The sequence below is a fragment of the Drosophila montana genome, unplaced genomic scaffold (assembly GCF_035044405.1).
Source record: "Drosophila montana isolate Dmon_TW-CO22-7 unplaced genomic scaffold, ASM3504440v1 contig_2666_1, whole genome shotgun sequence".
Lineage (NCBI taxonomy): Eukaryota > Metazoa > Arthropoda > Insecta > Diptera > Drosophilidae > Drosophila > Drosophila montana.
The window spans coordinates 787,207-810,189 of NW_026997533.1; the positions used below are offsets into that span (position 1 = coordinate 787,207).

The 22,983-nt window shown below is 39.1% G+C and overlaps 2 protein-coding genes and 2 long non-coding RNA genes across 6 annotated transcripts; 1 reads left to right on the forward strand and 3 right to left on the reverse strand.

The window, feature by feature from the left end:
* Positions 1–1,222, reverse strand: LOC135429365 (uncharacterized). Its single transcript, XR_010436403.1, has 6 exons — positions 973–1,222; positions 787–881; positions 626–721; positions 518–561; positions 174–462; positions 1–117 (listed from the first exon to the last, which is right to left on the reverse strand). It is a non-coding gene; the product is annotated as an uncharacterized LOC135429365 (long non-coding RNA).
* A 1,625-nt stretch (positions 1,223–2,847) lies between these two features.
* Positions 2,848–5,120, reverse strand: LOC135429406 (uncharacterized). Of its 3 annotated transcripts, none has more exons than XR_010436414.1 (6): positions 4,828–5,120; positions 3,734–3,870; positions 3,553–3,673; positions 3,396–3,473; positions 3,049–3,345; positions 2,848–2,980 (listed from the first exon to the last, which is right to left on the reverse strand). It is a non-coding gene; the product is annotated as an uncharacterized LOC135429406 (long non-coding RNA). The 3 variants fall into 3 exon arrangements; XR_010436413.1 differs by having other exon boundaries at positions 3,396–3,496; positions 4,828–5,119; XR_010436415.1 differs by lacking the exon at positions 3,396–3,473.
* Positions 5,121–6,313: 1,193 nt separating this feature from the next.
* On the reverse strand, positions 6,314–6,992 carry LOC135429368 (mitochondrial import inner membrane translocase subunit Tim16). The gene has a single exon (XM_064683638.1). It carries the CDS (start codon positions 6,832–6,834, stop codon positions 6,433–6,435), a length of 402 nt encoding a protein of 133 aa, XP_064539708.1. The 5' UTR covers positions 6,835–6,992; the 3' UTR covers positions 6,314–6,432.
* An 8,478-nt stretch (positions 6,993–15,470) lies between these two features.
* Positions 15,471–16,763, forward strand: LOC135429366 (mitochondrial carrier homolog 2). Its single transcript, XM_064683637.1, has one exon. It carries the CDS (start codon positions 15,601–15,603, stop codon positions 16,693–16,695), a length of 1,095 nt encoding a protein of 364 aa, XP_064539707.1. The 5' UTR covers positions 15,471–15,600; the 3' UTR covers positions 16,696–16,763.
* Positions 16,764–22,983: the final 6,220 nt, after the last annotated feature.

Consider the following 22,983-nt stretch of genomic DNA (forward strand, 5'->3'; position numbering starts at 1 on the left):
TATGTCTAAGCTCGCATTTTTATTCTTCTTTATAATTATAGCCGCAATTCTTATTTGTAAAAGGACCAATTTAATTTTATTTTGATTCAGTTTTTGGTTAATTAGGAGTTAGGCCAGCTGTAAAATGGGAATTTATTTAGAGTAGATCCTCCGCATCGAGAGCTTAGTCTTACCTTCTTCCGTGACGATGTGATTCTCCATGTAAATATAAGCTTGATAATTTTGTATATTATGTTCTTATTACGATTCTTCCCTGAAGAAAAGGCGGATAATTTCCAAAGGAAAGAGGAGAGGGAAGATCCAAGGCTTGCGTTGAGTGTGGCGATGATTGTGGTCCCTTTCTTAGCCATTTAAAATATGAAGTCGAGCTTAGAAAATGTCATTTTGAATTTGGAATTTCTCATTTATTTTTTGGGTGTTGAATTTTACGCACAAAGACAACTTTGAATGATCAGAATATAACTGCAATAGGTCGTATTATACCGATAAGATCGAGATTATATAGCTCGTACAATACCTTGACGCACATTGAGTCTTGCAATTGAAAAGGACAACAAATACCTGCTCAGATTGGGGAGTATTACCAGATGGAGAGATCACTCGAGAGAGATCTGTCTGGACTTACCCCTTGGCTGGGCAATCAACTCCGAGAGTTTCCGATTCCCTGCGCGAATATACATTCGAAAGTTACGAATTGTGAAATAAACAATCACATCAAATCCTGCGGGAGATCGAATATATATATATGCATATATCTGAAGCGGGAACTTTGGGTTTCTCACTCACTTGGTTACGAAATACGATACTTGGTTATTAGAGATAAATAGAAACGCGTAAAACTTTTGATCTGGACTTCTGTTTAAAATTTTGCGCTGTGACGACTGGAGAAGGGGGAAGGGAAGGGAAGGGAAGGGGACAAGGGTTGGGATGAATCTTTGCTAGGTTAATGCGAATCCCTCTCTGGGTACTCACCATTATTGTGTTCACACCCATTCACACGAAGAACATACAAACCGCTTCTGAACGTAATTTTGCAACACTTCTTGAAATTTTCACATTGTTTACAGAGAAACTTTGAAACAAACTGAATTTTGACACTTTTTGATTTTATTTGTTTCTCTCAACAGAAATAAACGGAGAGAAAAGGCAGAACAAATTTAGAAAACTAGAGCTGTTGGCTCCAGTTGAGCTCCAACTGGAATGAATCTGTTTGCCTTTCGCCTGGTCTCATTCATTCTCATGTCGACTTCGAGGCCTGCTCAAGCTGTACAGCATCAAATTTCATTTACATGGCCAACAAACCAGCGAAAGTAACGAGTTTCCAAAAGTAACGAGTAGCTAAATAAATTGGCGCCAAAGCGATTAATCAGTGTGACGAGAAGACAAAACTGAAGTGTAACCTAATAGAGAGTAGATCAGTCGGGGTAACGAGTACCCAAAAAGTAACGAGTACCCGAAAGTAACGAGTACCCGAAAAGTGACGAGTACCCGAGCCCAAGAGGAGCCAATAGTAAAGAGTACCCAAAAGTAACGAGTAGCTAAATATATTGGGGTAAAAGTGACTAATCAGATTAACGAGAAGAAAAAAAACCCTTGACTTTGTCGATTGGAACTAGAAAATTGTACTTTTAATCGATTGTGGGTGTGAAATCAGTAAAAACGTTAAAAAAGATTCTGTTCGGGGAAAATTCGACAAATTTGGACTCTCACAAGCTTGACAGCAGACTAGACTTTCCACATTTGTCTGTTTTCGGAAAGATCCAAGCTTTGTATTCCCCGAGCCCATTGAAACAGGGCATAATGTGTTTTGTGCGAATTTATCCATCAGACAAAAGGAAGTAGGATGACGACTTTTATGCCATCTTTTATCTTCCATCTTCTATCTTCTCTTTTCCATCTTCTATCTCCCATCTTGTACCTTTCGTCTTACATCGTGCATCTACCATCTTTTTATACCCTGAACCCATCAAAAATGGGTAAACAGGGTATGTTGTATTTGTGCAAATGTATGTAACAGACAAAAGAAAGCATCTCCGAACCCAGAAAGTATATATATTCTTGATCAGCATCAATAGCCAAGTCGATCCAACCATGTGAGGCTGTCCGTCGATCTGTCCCTCTGTATGTATGAAGGCAAGGATCTCAGAGCCTATAACAGCTCGAGAAATTGAAATTAAACGTTGTCCTCCTTATAGCCGCACAATACTTGTTTCCAATAATCTTGGGTTTTCAGAGCTCGAGCCAAGTGTCTTTTATCTTTAGCTACCCTACGGAATTCCAAACATACATAGCTTGGCCATTTTTGCCAGGATTTAAATTGGATTAATAGGGAATCTTAACTCTGAGCATATTGGAAAGAAACAAAAGATCTCACCTTTTTATTTTTAACTGATTTCAGATAAATATCACAAAGGGGTTAACTTTTAGGTCGAAAGTCATGCCTAGAGCCAAGTAAATGCCTCTAATACATTTCCATCTTTCCATAACTTGGACAGTTCCTAACCGATTCCATACAAAGTCTATTTTAGAAGGGATACTTAATACAAGCTAAGCTATTATGGATTTTCAAATAAGTGATATCTTAAGCAAGAAATATTTGCGGGCTAAAATCAGGTCTGAAAAAGGCTCAGTATAAATTTGATGATTGGACCACAATCTTTCATAAACACTTCCAATTGATTTTATTCCAGTATTGGATAACAATAACATTTAGAATAATCCCGTATATTTCAACGAGTAGGTAAAGTAACGAGTGAACGTTTGAATAAGCAGCGAGAGGCACCAAGTCTCTTCTTTTAATTTTTTTAATTTTAATTTAATAAATTACCTGCCCAAAAAAAAAAAGTGTTTGTTGCATCTGTGATTTTATTTCGATAGACGATTAATAGAACAAAACAAATATGAGCTTCTGATAATACAGTGACGCGCAACCCTCATGATTCTGTTCAACTGGATTCCGTGCAAAAACTGTTTTTTTTAACTACGAGAAAAGAGATTCATATTAAAAGCCATCCGGATTCGAGATGCATTCGGATGCACACAGCTTACCCCCTTCTATGGCGATGCACGAGGTGATTGCGTCCAAAATATTATTATTGTTATTATTGATTTGTTAAGCGGGCTGACAGTTTTTTGGTAACCAACCGCGACAATGTTAATTGTATGAAGCTTACTTCCTGATGTGCGACAACGACGATATGGGCGAACACAAAAAAAAAAGTAAGTTTAAGTGTGGCCAAAAAAAAAACACGATTTTTTTTTTCGTATGGTTTTGGTTACTTGGTTTCTTTTTCCTAATACATATATGTCTATGTACAGAGCGAGCATAAAAGATGCATAAATAAGCTAAAAGATGAAATGAAAGATTAAGTTGTTGAATTTATTTAAATATTTACCATCGACGAAGAAATCGAAACGTCTGAGAATTGAGTATTAGTGTGCTGTGTGTGCTGTGTCTGCTGTGTGTGTAGACACTGGAGTTTGTAGTGTTGGTTAACTAGAAAATGTTAGGAATCGTAAAACTAGCATCATCTCAGGTTTTTCAACACTTACGTGTTGTATGTTCTAATTTTGTTTTTTTTTTAACTTTTTATTGTCTACTACAGATGGGAGGGTGAATTTGTGCCACAAACAGTTTATTCATATATTGCCTTTGATCGACTAATCCAGCAAACTGTAAAGGTTAGATTGAAAATTTAAGTATAATTTTTCCATATTTTATGTCATCACTTACCCCTATGGAAACACGGGTCTGTGGTACCATCGCATCAACGATATAAAGTCAGCAAAAACGCAAATACACCAAGCAGATCGCCATTTATCAGGGTTAGTTTATTGTGTGCTCTTGTGTGTAACATGTTGTAGGTTAAACTGAAAAATAAAAATAAAGAAGCAAGGTCTGCTTTAACACAGAGCTTTACCTCGAGGAGCGTTGCAAGCATAAGTCCAACCTATTGGACTAAGCTATTCCAAAGTCAAGGTATACGTTGTCAATCGAGCTCTGGTAAAATTCCATGCTTTGCTACGACTGCTTTGCCAATTAAGGCAGCTATTCCCTGAATCCCCAGGTTACCTACGAGGAGGTCAAACGTGGGTCTGTTTATTCTCCCCGATGGTTGGAAGAACGGACGAACGGACAGGATTCACACACAGACAAAAAGGGCAAAACGAACAAAACCAATATAGTTTGGCTCGACTAGGGAATACCCCGAACCTACTTCTAATAAAAGTTTAGAATTTAGAGGCGCATTTAAGAGGCACTAGACCATGGTCGAACCTTGGAAGCTTCAGCCAAATCAAAGGCCAGAAATTTGCCATACAGAGTTGTAGCTCTTAAATAGACAACAAGCAAGAGGCTCCAGTCGGAAGTTCCCGATTAGGGATCTGCATATACGATTCTGGAAGCTACATGCCAAATTCCAACAGAAATTCGATATCGATATTTATCGATTACTTGGAAACGGGGCAAGTTATCGTTTATCGGAAACAAACTCGAACTGCGCATGGACTAGGAGAACCTACAGCCGAGATCCTTGCGTTCATACATACGGACAGACAGACGGACATGGCTAGATCGACTCGGCTGTTGATGCTGATCAAGAATATATATACTTTATGTTGTCGGAGATGTTTCCTTCTGCCCGTTACATAAATTCAAACAAATACATTATACCCTTCTTGCCCACATTCACATTGGGGTCAGGGTATACGAATTGATGCCAAGGCTTGAACTAAAACCTGCGCCTACGAACCGAACCAATATACCACTTTTGCCTTATAACAAGTGAACGATTCGTTGCGCCTTCATATATCGGGCAGTGTACTTACACGTTTTTTCTTCGAGTGGATTTTCATCTAACATTTCTAAGTAGCACACTTCCTGACATTGACATTGAAACGAAATTTGGTACGAACTAAACAAAAAATTTACATCTATTTTTTAGCATCACAATTTTCAATTTGCTTTTAAAACAATTCTCAGCCGCAGAAAAGTCACAACGTTAATTTAGCCACGAAACTTATTGTTCTCACATTTTTTCTTAATTTTTATTTTTTTTATTACAAATAATTTCAATAAGTTGGAGCTCCTGACTGTAAGAGAGCTCGAACTGTAATGACAATTTTGGAGATGTGAGCCAGTGCCTAGACCCGTCACCAAAGCCTACTCCGATATTTTCACGCAATGTGCCTGCTCGGTTCTCTGAAATTCAATTGGATTTCGATTTTGTATGCATTCAGCGTTAGTTGGGTCCCATTCTCATGAATGTCGCGTGTCTACAAAATGTGGATAAATTGAGTATATATTCAAGGTTTTCTAGAATATGCGTGTTGGTTTATTATTTGTACTTTTGCAACACTCTGTAAAGTGTTAGTGTTGGAAAATGTCGAATGTATAGACATTAAGTGTTGGGAAATTTCCTCGACTTTTAAGAGCAAAAAAAGGTGCGTTGCACAGCCTGAAAGCAATTTCGAGATAAGATGGAATAATATTGTATTATTTTCTCTATAAGCCAGTGTTGGACAACTCAGCTATTTTCTGGCTAAATTTGGCTATTTTCAGCGGTTTTCAGCTGAAATAAATTGACATTTGCTTTGCCTGCAATTGCCAGCTTTTTAGCGACTTTTTCTAGTTGTTTGAAAAAATTTTTTAGTAATATATTAATATACCCTAAGCTCTTGGGGAATGGGTGAACGGGTAGAAGAGAACTATTAAGTATATATATGTATATATATCTGATCATACTTAACAGCCGAGCTGATCAAGCCATGCTCATCTATCTGTTTCTATCTCCCATTCTTATGAAGATTTGCAGAGGTTTATCCTTAGGTCTCATTGTGGGAATCCTTCCGATCGGACACAGTTGTCCGATGATACAGTTATTATAAAGCTTGTTTGTTCTTCACTTCAAGATATTTTAACCAAAGCATGAAAACCTCAGGAAGGGGCAATCCAATCCAATATCAGCATCAGACTTCTATTTCATAAAACTCTATAAAGAAAGGCTGCGATTGAAAAATAAGTTTTTGCGTGGAAAACTTGTATGCTCCCTTCTATACTAGATATATTTTTGATCAAGCCCAGCAATTACGAGCTGCACAAATACTTTCACATATTTTATATAGGGTATTTCATATTCGAGCCTCTTATTTGATGGGATCAGGATTCGGACTCGATGAACTTTTATAACTTAGCTGGAGAATATTTGCGACTGGACTGTCAAATGAAACGCGATACTTGATTTCTGTGCGTACCCTGTTGGGAATTTATTTTTCTTTTTTGTTAAACTCAAATTTAATTTCTTTGTTTTTTTTTTTTTTGGTTTTTTTTATGTCAATAAACAACTATTGCGAACAAACTGTTCGAGCAGCCTCAGAGACAGAATAATATATATATATACACACACACACAGTTTGCGGCTCAATGGGTTAAGCTCAATTTGCTTTTGCTGTTGGGGATACGGGTTGGGTCTCTTTGACGGCCTCTTGCAGTTTATTTTGCAGCTCACGATCGATGCGTTCCTTGGCCCGAAAGACTTTCGATTGTATGTAGAAGGAGCCACCGGTTGTCTTCTCGTTGGCCTGAAACAGATGCTCAAAATTGCCACGGATCTCTTCGACGTTGGACAGATCCTTAACATTGAGTATCTGTTGGGCCTCGTGCAGGGTCATGCCCTTGACAGCCAGATTTAAACACTTCGATTTGCTATTCACGTTCGATCGATGTTGGTTCGCCGCCGCCCGCGATGCCTCGATCTCCTGTCGAACGGCCTTGATAAAGGCCCGGCCCACAGACTGAGCACCGTAGACAATGATCCGTGCAAAATGTTTGGCCATTTTCTCCCGCTCACTAGCTCCCCCTTCTGTCTGGGAGTGTGCCTCGAATCGATCCAAAGAATTTTACGTATGTTTTTAAACATTAATGTACAAATGTACAGAATTTTCTATGTAAAAATATCGAAAAGTGTGTGCTCCCGATTTGTTTTCATTTGAGATGTGACAGAAATTGAAAAGAGTTTACAAGTAAACTTCAACAACAAGTATTTGTCCTAACGGACTGACCAGCTGTAGAAGCTAAAAAACTACACAATATTTGGCTTTTCGGCGCCCAACGTGTGTCTCGTAAAGCTTTTCTTTAAATTTCTAAGAATAAGTAAAATGCTACTATAAATGTTTATTTATTTTAATTATGATTTAAGACAACATACAATCATGGGTCAGAATGATCCAAACGTTTAATATCTACATTGGCGCCCAACGTGGGGCGTTCACTTAAGGATTGCCTAGGTAAACACTCACAAATTAGCTTTTCCCTTTTCGGAAAGTACTTCTTATTTACTAAAAATATAGTTTGATTGCCTATTAAATGATCCCAGAGACTCCGAAATTGTAAACCTCGAGGGGAACTATAGACAAACGTGAACTAATGTGGCGGAAGTGAACACAATATTTCTACCTTCAGTCTAAGCTTTCAGATGAACTCCGATTGTTCTGATCTGGAATATATATATATATATATATATACTTTCCGGTTTAGAAGAAGTTGCCTTCCGACTGCTACAAAAACTAACGAAACTTTCTAATACCCGTTTTCTTTGTGGGGCATGAGAACAGCTCGGTTTTGGGGACATCTTCGGGGCTGTGCGTGTGTGTAAAGCTCGTAAAGAAATTATGCGCAAATTAACTTAGTTCCGGAGAAAGCGATGCGCAAGCTAACAATGTGGTAGTCGCCCTCAGGGCACGTAGCTAGACAGAGAGGGAGAGGGACAGAGGCGGCGGCAATCAGATAAAGAGGGAGAGATGCGATATGATGCCATGTGATGTGATGTGTGCCGGGTATTAACATAATTACAATAATGACTTGTTGCCGGTCAATGTCAGAACGGGGCCGACAAAATGGAAATTGTAACTCCGGACACCGGACGCCGGACGCCAGACTCCGGAATTTGTGGCCATAATTTCGAGAGTCAAGTTGTCAGCAGTTGTGGCCATGCATTTGCATAAGCTCAATATGCACTTGGGTCTTTTTAAAGCACAACCAACCGAATCGAATCTAACCTCATATAATGTAACGTTACCCAGTCTCAGTCCTTCTGCACGCCTTTTGCCGCACGTCCACATTGGCAATTTACGCAGTGTGCCCAGCCTAGCCGCAAATGCACAACAATTACGATTGCACAGTGCCGCACAGTGGTTCGCATCCGATTGAAATCAGCAACAAAAATTAGCTTGATGAAACCCACATTATATGTGAAGATAAGTTTTTTAGCATATCAAATAATAATATGAATAATGAGAAATGGTATACAAATGTTTTTCTCCAACTTTCCACCCTTTCGGATGGCCTTTTTTCTTCCAAAACTTCTCCAAGCACTGACGTTATTTATATCGATAAAAGCAATCGATATCAGCTGTCAATAACATTGAGTATAAGCAGTCTAAATAGTTTGGAAAAAAAGCTAAAGATGTATTGGTCTCAGGTTAGAATTCAAATATATCGATAAAAGCAATCGATAACAATGGTTATAAGCTATTTAACCCGAAAGTCAGCATAAAAAGCTTAATATATATATACTTCAAGATTTTTAAGCAAATGACACCAGTCTTTGAAGGCAAACATATATCGATAACAGCTATCGATAACTGAGCGTTGGGCTTTATAAAGCTAGTTTTAATAAATTGTGGCTCACTGTGCGCCGCCTTTACAATTTGTCATACAAACTCTTACTGATCATATTTGCCAAATATTACAATTATGTATATATATCGATAACAGCAATCGATAACAGCAATATGATCAGTCAGTTATTATAATAAGAAAAAACCTTACTAATCTCTTTAATCGTTTATATCGATAACAGCAATCGATAACAGCTATTTAATCAGTTAGACAGGAGAAATGTCTGTATCCAAGTTATTATAAAGTAAATAAATAAAACTTTACTAATCTCTTTAATCGTAAATATCGATAACAGCAATTTAATCAGTTAGATAGAATAAACCTTACTAATCTCTATAATCGGATATATCGACAGCAGTAATCGATAACATTGATTGCAAGCTTTTTTGTCAGTCTGTCAGCATAAAAAGCTTGATATGCATGTTATTTTCAAACACAATAAAAGTTTAACTAAACTTTAAAGTCGTCCGTATCGATAACATAAATCGATAACTTTATGCTTGGCTCGATAAATGTATTTTCCAAATTCCTGCCCACAGTGCGCCGCCGCCTTTCCCATTTGCCGCTGAAATCCACAAACTGTAATTGATCACATTTGCGCTTGTCGTTTGATTTCATTGTCTTGTGCGTGAAACGGCACGAGACGGGGCGAGACTCTTGGGGCTTGGGTATTTGAGGTTGGGTCGCATCTGCGGGTCGAGGGTGGGGGGAGGCGGGTAGGCGGTTAGGCGGGTAGGCGCTACCAATTCCGAAAAAAGCCACAGCTGATGGTTGTTATTGTTGCTGGCGCGCAAGCTCATTCATTATGCAAACACCTCCACCTGACCGTGGCCCATGATGCGCCTCCAGCTCATCAACTCGCTCACCTCCCCTCCCTCCCTCCCTCCCCTCTCTCTCGCTCGCTCTCTCGAACTGCATTTTGCGATTAGTTGCCATTTAAACTGCTGTTAACCCTCGTCCACCCTTGTTGCACCCTTCTCTCGCACTTGTCTACGGTCGAACTCCTGCTCTGATCTGTCGCTGTTGGCCGCCAAAGCATTTTGATTTCCGCACTGCATCCGGCTATTTTAATCCCTGGACATCAGCTGCCTCCCCAAAAAACTGAGCAGCTAAATGTTTCAAGTTGCGCGTGCTCGAATAGCAGATACCCTGTCGCCAGCAACGAGTTGCTTTTTTCAATTTATGTTGGACCCCCTTATCCGAATGTTTTGAAATTTCCGGGGAATACATAAAGCTTTCAAAAATTTACGTATACCCAGCCGTAATCCCCTCCGAGATCGACTGAAAAGACAATCGACTTGACTTGGCTAACAGGTTCGGCATTATACCCACTTGCAATGGCTACAGGGTATACAAACCAAACGTTAAAATGCAAATGCAACAAGAATTGAATATCAATCACAACAAACCGACAACTCGCATATCCTACAGACGCTTTTCTATTTTTAAAGTAATTGAAATATGAAAGTAATTGAAATATCTAAATTTTTTCAAGTGTGGTAACGCTCAGAGTTTTTTATATCCAAAAAAAATGGCAAAAGGGTTGCCAACTCCTTAAAAACTTACATTTGTCATAATTAAATTTGGCCATTTTTGGCAGAGCTATGTTTTTGGGCATTTTCAACGATAAAATCACTTTGACAACATGTTAAAGTGTCTGTTAACTTTGACACCAACGTGAATACTTAAATGTTATGTGAACTGCCTGTTTGATTTTCGACCTTTGCTAAAAATTACGGACATAGAAAATATATTTTGACAATGTATTAAACTGTCGGTTAACTTTGACAGGAACATGACGTTAAATTATAAATGGCCTACTGATCCCAAACAGATGCTAGAAATTTCAGCAAGTAAAAAGATTTTTGACAACATGTTGAACTGTCTGTCAATTTTGACAGGAACATGAGATTATAATATCGCAGTTAAAGTGGCTGTTAGCTTTAACAGGCAGAAGAGAATGTCAACTTATGAATTTGATAGCGACTTTGATAGCGACTTTGATAGCATTAAAGTCCCTGTCAACTTTGATAAGAAGTTAGTAGCAGTAGATGTCAAATGGCGGCAAAGAATTTGAATAAAATTTGACTACAAGTTATGCCAGATGAACTAGCTGCCAAATGTTGACAGCTGGTCAAAAGTTAAGAAATTGCATTTAACAATGACCACATGTTAAAGTGGCTGCTAATTTCGATTGGCAAATCAAAGGGCGCAAGAGCTAATTAATGCTAATTTTTGTGAGCGTTTCTTTCTATAGAGTTAGTTCATATAACCCCTTGGTTAGGGTATACAAATTGACAAATGGCATGAAGGGGCGACGGAGGCCAGTGGAGAGAGCGATAGAGGGAGAGAGGTGGGGCGTGTAGTTGGCAACGAATGCGAACGCAGTTCACTATTTACCACACATGAACGTGGGATCTGAACGAGAACGTGAATGTGAACGTGAATGTGAATGTGAATGTGAACGTGGGTGATGCATGGCGCTGAAAATGTTTAGGCCTAGTGTCTGGTGTCGCATTCATTGCCATTCATTCGGTTGCTGCCGTTTCGTGGTTGCCTATTGCCATTGCCTGTTGGTTGTGATACCCTAGATCCATTCAAAATGTGTGCACAGGCTATGATGCTTATGTGCGAATGCTTACAGTTTAGGCCGCGTCAAAGTACGTATGTATGCTCTGGTAGAATTCGAAAACTTTAAGAGCTACTTGCCCATACGCAGCTCGATAGTTCCTTTCGTTTTTATAGTATCGATATATATCGATTTTGAGATATAGTCTTTTAAGCATATATCAAAAACTTTGTTAGGTTGAGACTTGGCTTTTGGAACACGTTGATTCCAGCAGCTCGATAGTTCATTTCATTTTAATAATATCGATATTTATCGATTTTGAGATATAGTCTTTTAAGCATATATCAAAAACCGTGAGAGGTTGAGACTTGGCTTTTCGAACACGTTGATTCCTTTCATTTTAATAATATCGATATTTATCGACTTTAGCACACATATAATAGCTTAATAGTTGACCTTTAAAATATATAATTGCCTTTACCATAAGCAGCTCGATAACGCCTTTCATTTCCTTTTTATCGACATATATCGATTTGGAGATTTGGTTTCTTAAGCATAACTGTAAAACTTTAAGAGCTTGAGACTTGACTTTTGTTATATTATATATATTATCGATAAATATCGATTTTGAGATTTGTTTAATTGAGCATAGCTCAAAGAATTTAAGAGCTAGAGACATGACTTTTAAAATTATATATTGTGTATGCCATACGCAAAATAAGTCTTTTCGTTTTCACGATATCGATAAATATCGATTTTGAGATATAGTCTTTTAAGCAAAGCTCGGAAATTGTAATAGCTTGAGACTTGGCTAATGAAGTATTTTGTTGCCTATACCATGCGCAGCACAATAGCGCCTTTCGTTGTTATCAAATCGATAAATATCGATTTTGTGCCATTGTCTTTTAAGCATAATTCGAAGGCTTTAAGAGTTGGAAGCACCAAGCTTGGTATGTAGTGCGAGGCAAAGGAAACTTGAAGCACAAGTTTGTGTGCATATTTTGTCTATGTACTTATGTTGAGAAGCAAGCAGGGTATCTTTTGTTCGAGCACTCCCGACTGAAGCGCTCTTATTGTTGTTGTTGCTTGTGGCTAACATGCAAGCTTAGGATTTGGAAAACAATTTCACTGTTAGTGGAATGTCAACGTCAGGCCCATGCCCATGCCCATTGCACTTGGTGTCCCTGCAGACACACGGATTTCCACGCCCTGCCATTCCCGCAATCTATTCGTGCCGAAACGTAAAATTTAAGCGCGCGCGCGGCGCTCACATCACTAATTAGTGATGTGCAATAATCGTGCGGGAACTGCATGATGCCCAGGCGACTGGATTTTTGTTGGATTTTTGTTTGGTGTTCATTGTTCCCCTTTGGCTGTTTCAGAGATTTGCGCTCGGATGTCACCCAAAACCCATCGATGCGTTGGCTCGGTGCAGAATTTTGCAACATTGTTAATCAACTGTGCGTGTCGCATAAGTTCCTTTTGCCGTTGCCGTTTCGGGATTGGGTCTTGGGGACTGGCTACCGGTTACGATTCGCTTGCAATTCGTCATTTCGAATTGATATGGCTACTCAATAAAAGAAGAAAAATTGCGAGTGGAAGCTAGAGGCAAGGGGAGAAGATTGTGTTCAAATTAATCAATTCATCAATCAATTCAACTGGGAAGAATCCAGATCTGAGCTTGACTAATTTGTCGCTTGATATTATTTCAGTAATTAAAAATGCCCGCTTCAAGCATTTTGTCCTTCAATTCGTTTCGTTTTGAAGGACTTTTGAACCAAGAATTTTAAATTATAGAAAAAAAGTTCATTTATAGCAATCATTAAGTGTGTTAAGGGCTTCAAGTTATAGGAAATAATAAAAATTAATTAAGAAATGAATACTAATTAAATAATAAAATATTCCCAACTTAACTATGATACTGTATCTAAAGTATTTACTTCGCAAAATCTAACATATTTATTTATTTAATTGTTAAAATCATTATACTACCTAAAAAAAAGCATTCTCCAACACTATTTTGGGCTTATTTAAAGTATTCAAAGCATTTTGATACACTGCTTATGCTATTTGAGTTCACTTGGACTATTTACTTTTAATTTGAAACCATTTCCGAACACAGTTTTTAGACTTTCAGGCATTAAATTGCTCGCGATTATTTAAAGTGCTTTTAAACACTGGCTCGGTAAACTTAGCTCACTTAAACTATTTTCCCGATCATTTAAAGCACTTCAAACACTATTGCTTATAATGGTATTCATTTAAAGCACTTTCTAACACTGTTTTTGGTTAGCTCATCACATTTGAACTGTTTTCTTTTTGTCTTTGATCATTGCTGAACACTGTTTTCATTAGCTTTGGACTTCAAGCATATTAATACACATCTTTTTTTATTTTGGTTCACTTTTAATCACATTAAACCATTTTCAAACAGACTTTCAGACTCGCTGAAACTATTATCCAGTTTATATAAAGCGTTGTTTAACACTGGCTTGGTTAACTTTGCTCACTTCAACTAAGTATTATCCGGACATTTTAAACATTTCGAACGCTGTTGCTTGTTTAACCAACACTGTTTTCGTCAGCTGTGCACTTTTAACATTATTAAACACTGCTACCCTTAAAAGCAGAAATTCGTTCTGTTTTGCTCTCACAAGCTAATTAACTGTTTATTTAACGCTCTTTCCAACACTGGCTTGTTTAACTTTGTTTCACTTTCCAACACTGTTTTGCTTCATGAATCGCTGCGTCAAACTATTTGATCCGATATGCTTTGAACTTGAACTTATCAAACGTTTCCCAACACTGTATTTAACTGCACACAAATGCGTTTACAGACCGAATAAATACCCTTTATAAATGTCGGTTTTTCTGATGCGATTTTTCCAGTGTTGTTGTTGACTTCACATGCAATTTGCAGCGGCGTGTAAATAAAAAGAGCTGAACTTGCAACTCATACACATTGGATGTGTGTGCGAGTGTGTGCGCGTGTGTGTGTGTGTGTGTGTGCAGCTGGCAATATGGTTGCATTTAATTGACCAGAAAAACAGCATAGAGTAAAATTGCCTAATTGAAATTTCATGTTCTGCAATAAGTGGCAAAATGGTGACAAGAGACAACAGGGGCGGTCCGGGATCAAAAAGTGGGGGCGTGCCCTTAACGCGTCTCGCGGACAGAGCGGAGCCGGATGGAGCGGGGGATCAGTTGCTTAGGCCATTGATCTTTGGGCTTAAAAGTATGGACAGGCAACATGCGAAGTAAATATAAATCAAATGCCTTGCAAAACAAATAAAATATCAGCTGAAAGTCTTTTAATGTTGCGTTGCAACAAATCGAACTCAAGTCAATTAAAGTTAATGAACGAATTGAAGGAAATGTCATGTGTTGGGTGAATTTTGTGTGAAATCAAGACAAAACGAAGGCAAAATCGCCTTCCAAGCAGAAGAGAAGCCATGAACTGGCTTGAGTGGCCAGAAAATAGCCAAATCAGTTTAAACTTTCAACACTTCGCTTGAAACTAGCCAAATTTGGCCAGAAAAGAGCTGAATTGGCAACGTTCTTATCTAAAGTTGATAAATGTTGTTTTAAAGAGAAGATTTATTTACTTTAAATTTCATATGCGAAAAAACAGACTTTTTAAAGCTGAAAACAGCTAAAAAGAAGTAACTGTTACTTAAAAGATGTTGAGAGTTTAAAAACCCTTGAAAAAGTTTGAACAGATCTTAAACAAAATAGTTATCATGCCCAAAAAGAGTTTAAAAAGCGTATTCAAACTTTGATAGCATGAAATATGGCCGATCTGTGTATACTCTACATAAATTTACTTATTGACTCAGAACTCAGAAAATTGATAAAAAAAACAGAATTTCTATATCGATGTGAGGCAAACTCGACGGACAGGAAATATATTTAAAATAGGTATATAGGAATGCTAGGTAGTAAATGCTTGCTTCTGCTTCGATTCTATGCGATTCTATTCGATTCATTATCAATAGAGTCAGGCTATATAAAACGTATATACGAAGCATTAATTCCTATAGAAGTTCTTCCGTGGAAGTTGGATTATATGCTGCACTCGTCCGTTGTAGGCCGATAGTCAAGCCCTGCAATTAGTTATTGAAGAATGCATTTCCTATGCAGCACAGCAATCCATCAATTAGTCAATCAGGAATAAGTTCATATATAGTTTTATATATGTGGAGAGAGAAAGTCAGAGAAAGTCAGCCTTGTGGGCTCTGTCAGGGCGTTAGCTAGCCTTGATTGGAGCCTCAGTTTGTTTCAGCCCGAGCGAGCAGTCAGAACAAGTCGAGACGAAAAATTTCAATTAAATTGTGATTGGACGCGATTCGAACAGATGCCAAGCGTAATGCAGAGTCGTCGTGAGCTAATGCTGGAGGCGGCGCCTGTGCAGCGTCTCGAGGGGGGCGTGGCAGCGCTAGATGAAATCGGCAATGAGGCTGGCCAGGAGCTGGAGCTGGAGCAGGATCAGTTGGCGGAACGGAACGGGCAGGAGTTGGAAACATTGGAACAGCAACTGGAAACAGAAACCGATTGGGATAATGATCTGGACAAACCGAATGAGTTTTTGCGCTTCTTTCTACGGATGGGCTTCGGTGCCGTCATGCATCCGTATGAGTACGCCAAGGTGCTGATGCAGCTGGGCTACGAGCCGCTGCCGGCTGTGGCATCCACCAGCTGGCTGGGCCGCTCGACGCTGTTTCTGCCGAGCGTGCATCAGTATATACGCTATATACGGCATACGGATGGCTTTGCCGGACTCTATCGTGGTTTGGGTCCGCGCATTTTGAGCAGCGCCAGCTCGGCTCTGTTGTCGGAGAGTCTCGTCCATTTGGTTGGCTGGAGGCAGCTGGAGAAGCCGGCGCATCCGTTGCGTGAATACGTCTCGAATACGCCGCGAGACGGTATTATAATTGCCACCGGTTTGGCCATATCGCATCCGTTCTATGTCATCTCGGTGCGCCAGATGGCCCAGTTTGTTGGCCGCGAGGTCGTCTATTCGACAATCCGGGGCAGTGTGCGCGAGATTCTTGCCCAGGATGGGCCGCTCGGCTTCTATGCGGGCTTTCTGCCGCGCCTCATCAGCGATCTCGGTGTGCTCTTCTGCACCAGCACCCTCAGCGCCATCTGTAATCGCGTCTTTATGCTCAAGTCCGATCAGCGGGAGTATAACTCGGCTCTGCTTCAATTTGGTGCCATCATGCTGCTCTATCCCCTTCAGGTTGTCGGCGCCTGTATGGCCTGCTCCGGCTCGGGCGTGGCAGCCGGCGCACCGCCCTTTATGCCCATCTATTGCCAGTGGATCGATTGTCTAACGGATTTGATTGCTCGCGGCGATCATTATCGCGGCGCCTTCATCTTTCGCCGCACTTTGCCCAAAATGCAAGCCCAGCGTATCTACGATCCATATGGCGTTTCGCGCATGATTTAAATATTCCCAGTTTTCTGAAATTTCTTTGTTCATTTGTTAAACCATTAAAAATTTGGTGTTGCGTTAAATCTATATAAATGTTTCCGTTTATATATGTATTCGTATACTACATTTTGAATCTTCTTTCCTCCATCTTTCAACTTGAATTCTTTAACATTTCTCTTAACCATTTATATATTCATGTACCTATCTATACATCCATATATCTATGCGCAAGCATAATATTGCCAAATTTAGATGTCAAATTAGTCTAGAGGGCAAGCAATAAACAAAAAGCCAAACTTTATGAAAATCGGATGAGATTTGCCCAAGTTATGGGGGTGGGAAATTTTGACCTAAGTCTATAAGGATATTTGAGGGTGCCATTTACATGAATTTGGACCAAAAATAATGTTGCCAGATTAAGATGCAAAATTGATATAAAGATCAAACCATAAACAAAAAGCCAAACTGTATGAAAATCGGATGAGATTTGACCAAGTTATGGGGGTGGGAAATTTACACCTAGGTCTATAAGGATATTTGAAGGTACCATTTTCACATGAATTTGGACCAAAAATAATGTTGCCAGATTTAGATACAAAATTGATATAGAGCTCAAACCATAAACAAAAAGCCAAACTTTATGAAAATCGGATGAGATTTGACCAAGTTATGGGGGTGGGAAATTTAGACCTAGGTCTATAAGGATATTTGAAGGTAACATTTTCACATGAATTTGGACCAAAAATAATGTTGCCAGATTTAGATACAAAATTGATATAGAGCTCAAACCATAAACAAAAAGCCAAACTTTATGAAAATCGGATGAGATTTGACCAAGTTATGGGGGTGGGAAATTTAGACCTAGGTCTATAAGGATATTTGAGGGTACCATTTACATGAATTGGGACCAAAAATAATGTTGCCAGATTTAGATGAAAAATTGATATAAAGCTCAAACAATAAACAAAAAGCCAAACTTTATGAAAATCGGATGAGATTTGACCAAGTTATGGGGGTGGGAAATTTAGACCTAGGTCTATAAGGATATTTGAAGGTAACATTTTCACATGAATTTGGACCAAAAATAATGTTGGCAGGTTAAGGTGCAAAATTGATATAGAGCTCAAACCATAAACAAAAAGCCAAACTTAATGAAAATCAGATGAGATTTGACCATCTGTCATCTGCCATCTTTCATATATTATCTTCCAGCTTCTATCTTTTTTCTTCTACCTTCTCTTTTCCATCTTGTACCTTTCGTCTTTCATCGTGCATCTACCATCTTTTTATACCCTGAACCCATTAAAAATGGGTAAAAGGGGTATAATGTATTTGTGCAAATGTATGTAACAGGCAGAAGGAAGCGTCTCCGTCCCCATAAAGTATATATATTCTTGATCAGCATCAATAGCCGACCTAGCCATGTCCGTCCGACCGTCTGTACGTATGTATGAACGCAAGGATCTCAGAACCTATAAGAGCTAGAGATTTGAGATTTTAGCTGTAGCTCCTCCTAGTCCCCGTGCAGATCGAGTTTGTTTCCGATAGTCGATAACTTGCCCCGTTTCCAATCGTAATCGATAAAAATCGATATCGAAATCCTCTTTTTGAGCGATTTCGGCAAATAATATGAGCTAGAGTCACCAAACTTGACATGTAGCTTCTAGAATAGTATATATATATATCAAGTATCTTTCATTTTATGCCTATCGCCTGTCGGAAGAAGAGGGTACAGGGTATCCCCTAGTCGGGAGCTCCCGACTAGAACCTCTTACTTGTTTATTCTTCTTCCTTCAGTCATCTTCCAGCTCATATATTCTAGCTCCTGTTATCTGGTTCTTAAGCTTCCTTATATCTGATATCTATTTATATCTTGTCTCTTCTATATTATATATCATTTTGTTGCTGTAGCTCAAATCGGAGCAATCAGTCGAAACACCAGAGATATTTCTGTCGTGTTTTTTTTTGAAGTGTTTATATTAAATTGATGGATTTTTATACTCATAAAATTATAATTATCGCTGTGCATTTGCCTACATTTAATTTGTGTCAAATTTTTGGATAAATATTCAAGAACATTTTCATGTTTGGAATTTTATAAAGAGCTCAACTCGGCAATGAAGTAGGTGGCATTGCTTGCTGCAGTTGTTGTTGCTGCTCGGGCAGCTTGTACTAATTTGAATTATTTAGCTTGACGCACGAGACTCTGGAATCAAGGCACACACACACACACACACAGACACACACACATACATTTTGTGGTCTCTATTGGGCGGCCTGTTTTAATTCATAAGCGAGGCGAACGCCTGGGAATGGGTTGGAACGTGTGGAAAATAGGTTTGTTGTTGTAAGCGTTACGTTCTGGCCGTTTTTCTTGGCTGCAACACAAAATGTCAGCAGAGATTAAGCGATTGAAATCTGTTCATGTACAAGATTTTATAAACCAAGCAGAGAGCGACACACACACACAGCACACACACACACAGAGAATGATGCTTAGCTGGCAGCTGCACGTAATGAAAATATCAAAAATCTTTAACGAATTGTGCCGACGGCTTTATGTGGGAAATTCTATGAGCTTTACGGGGGGGAGGGGGTGGCCGGACAAGTGTGTGAAGGGGGTGGGGGGGGGGGGGGGGGCATTTGAATGCGACACATTTGTGTGTGTGTGTGTGTTGTAGTTGTTGGTCTGGTTCATTTAGGCCAGAGAAATCAAAAGTCAAAAGTTAGTCCGTAGCCCGCAGAGACTTGAGCTCTTGAAATAAACGACTAGTTATTACATGTGGGTCTCTGTATGGGTGTGTGTGCGTGTGTGCGAGTGTGCGAGTGTGTGTGTGTGTGTGTGTGTGTGCGAGTGTGTGTGCGTGCCTGTTAGGTGTGCCATGCACATGCACATGATGACAATGGCAATGACAGTGGCTGGCCACACTGGTCACCCAAAACAAGTCAAAATACACCAAACAGAAACTGAGCGACTAGAAGATACCCTACTCATAGCTCTGGAATTTAGATGGCATTCACATTCAACAATCGATGTAATATTTCTTAAGGTGGGGAAAAGTTATCCAAATAAAATGCTCTTCAGCTGTAAATGCTGTTAAGCCACCTTCATGAGAGTCTTCACGATACGCATAAATTTTCCATATCGATAATTATCGATTTTCGTAGAACGAGCACTCGATTTGCGAATGTCAAAGAACAAGCCAACTGCCAACTTTTGATGCCTTTAACGCTTTTACTCGTTGATATGTGCTCGAGGGGACAAGTCTACAAATCGATATTTATCGACTTTGGCGAGCTGGCAAAAGTTATCGATCAGCAATCGATCAGCAACCCTGCCTCTCACACGCACATGTGCTCAGGTTCAATATACCCATTGCCATTAATTTGGCATGCGTACAGGGTACAAGCTGGGGCGTACAGACTTAATAGCCAAAAAATGCAATCAGCAACTATGTGACCAGAGCCAACTGACCAACTGGAACCAGCTACAGTCACACTCGCTGCGGACAGCCCTGTGACATGGACGCACGCATGCTGCAGCATCATCATCAAGCCTCTTCCTGTATACCCTTTCCCCGTGCGTATGCCCCTCCGCACCCTTTGCTCGGTCTTCGTGTCCTGTCCTGTCCTGACTTGTCTTGTCTTGTCTTGTTGCTTCGTTGTTTCGTTCTGGAAAATGCAATTAGGCTAACGATGCAACACAATTTTGTATTTAACTACAGCGAGGGTGCGAGCGAGATGGCTGCAATAGGGCGAAAAACCCTCGTCCCTCTACTGGCAGGCATGCAGCTTGGGCATATTAGCTGCGAGGTGCGCCTCAAATCTTTGCCAGCGCTCAAGCTCTCAGATTCTCCAGAATTACAACTGTCCTCCATGGTCAGTTGTCTATTAATTTTGTTGAAACTCTGATGTCCTCCATGTTCATTAGTAATGCTTTTTTTCTCATTTGCCAGAGTTTTATTAGCATTTCATGACTTCCATTGTCATACATATTATTCACGTAACAGTTGTCCATTCATTTAATCTGTCCTCCATGTTCACTTTTTCTGCCCGCATACAGTTAATTGTAAGAGTTTTCCTGAATTTTATTGGAAGAGCGGAAGGCTCAATTACTTGACTTTTACTTTATTTATGACCGTGTATTCCATGTTCACTTTCTTAGGTCCATTTGCATGAGTTTGCATTTTAGTCCTTCGGTCCTCCCTGTTCACTTTTTGAGTCCGTGTTGTGTCTTTTAACGTCTCTTTTTATGGCCTCTCGTGGTATCTGCTTAACTTATATATATTCAATTTGTATTAAAATGATCTGATTGACTGATTGATGGGTAAGTTAATGTCCTCCATGTTCACTAGGCTAGAAAGCACATGCTCCATTCAACGTCTTTTTAGTTTTTGATTGACTGATTGATGGGCAACGTTATGTCCTCCATGTTCATTTGGCTACAGAGCTCATGTTAATAACAATTCATTAATATATTTTATATGTATTAAAATGATCTTGATTGATGATTAACTGATTGATGGGCAACGGTATGTCCTCCATATTCACTTGACCAGAGAGCAAAAGGTCCATTCAAGGTCTTCTTTCTTTTTTTCAACAATAATACTAATTCATAAGTTCTACATTTAGTAAGATGTCTTGATTGACTGATTGATGGGCAATGCACAGCCTTAGCCGTAAGCCCTAAAAAGTTGAGTCTTTTACAAAAATGGTTACAAGAAACTTTCTGATTTTAAGGGAAATTTTTCGAAAATTTCCTTCACACAGCCTTCGGGAAATTCACTTTCCAAGCTTGGACAAAAGTTTTACTGATTGAATACACAGACAATAGCCGCGCAAAGCCGCGTAATATATATATTCATATTTTAATATGTTATTTTAAATACCCCACAATTAAATGTACTGAGCTTTGTTTAAACTTTCCTCGCACAAGACACAAGCACAAGTATTTTCTATAATGCTTTAAACTTGAACTTATGGGCATATCATGTGTTTAACATTATGTGTGTCCTTCTGTGCGTGTGTTTGTGTGTGCGTGTGTGTGCGTGTGTGCGTGTGTGTGCGTGTGTGCGTGTGTGCGTGTGCCGGAAATGTCGAACAAATGATGCACTCTCTGCCTATTGAATTAACTCGAGCTGTCAAGACATCGAGCCGGTCGGTTCAGAAAGTTTTGTGTCCAGGCCTTATAATTATGCTGTGTGTGTTGTCTGTGCTCTGCGATGACGATGACTGAGTTAATTCGCATCAAATTATGAATTATTATTGCAACTCAATCTAATTAAGCAACGAATACCTCAAAATTTAACAACGTTTACAGCTCCTGTCTTTGACCAACCATATATCATAATTAAAATTTGCCAGCCAAAAGCAACTCTCTGCATGTGGTCTGTAAAAAAAAGTCAACATATTATAATTAATCACGTGTAGTTACATCAAACCGATTCGCTATAATTTCTCTGCCATTTCGCCATCTGATGGTAGCCAGCAAATATGTGAACGATTCTTGAAATCAGTTTTAATCTCTCGAATTATATCTATATATATATATAAATGATTGATTGATTGACTGATTGACTACCTTAGTGACAAATGTTTAGTGTGCACACTAAAACGTGCTTTGTCGAAATTCCACCTGAAAGCGTGGAAAATTCGCGGAAATGTGTCAAACTTTGCTAAGATTTCTCTGCCTTCTCCTGAACTTTCTATCTCTATATAGAAAACTGAATGACTGATTGCCTGACTTATTGATTGACTATCTTACCGACTCAAGTTACGCTAAGACGTGATTTGTCGCAATTCCACCCGCAACTGTGGAAAATTCATTTGGAAAGTGTTTCAAACTTTTCGCAAAATTCACATCTTCTTTGTGGACAATGTCGGCGAAAAGTCAAGTTTCGTCAAATTTATGTTCAGAGCTCTAGAGAAAAACTTAATGAATGCATGTTTCAGCAATTTTTGCACTTTCACCCGCAACAGTGGAAAATTGACGGAAACTGGCAGCATGAAACGTTTGCCCTTTTTCATATTCTTCACGGAAGTGTGTGGAATAGTTTGTCTAAAATTTGAAGAAATAACTTGGCCCGAGCAAGGCCGGGCAATACCCGCTGGTAAGGTATATACATATATGCACGTGATCAGCATTGACAGTCGAGGCGATTTCCCTCTGGCTGTCATATAAATTTTGACAGGGAAATGGGCAAACGTATCAATAAATATTATATAAGAATTATAATATTTAAATTCAACTTTTAATCAAATATAATTCACAAATAATATCTATTAAACATGAACTTCTTTGGG

Coding starts and splice junctions, on each gene's coding strand:
- LOC135429368 (XM_064683638.1), bottom strand. CDS start 6,834: ATGGCCAAACATTTTGCACGGATCATTGTCTACGGTGCTCAGTCTGTG.
- LOC135429366 (XM_064683637.1), top strand. CDS start 15,601: ATGCCAAGCGTAATGCAGAGTCGTCGTGAGCTAATGCTGGAGGCGGCG.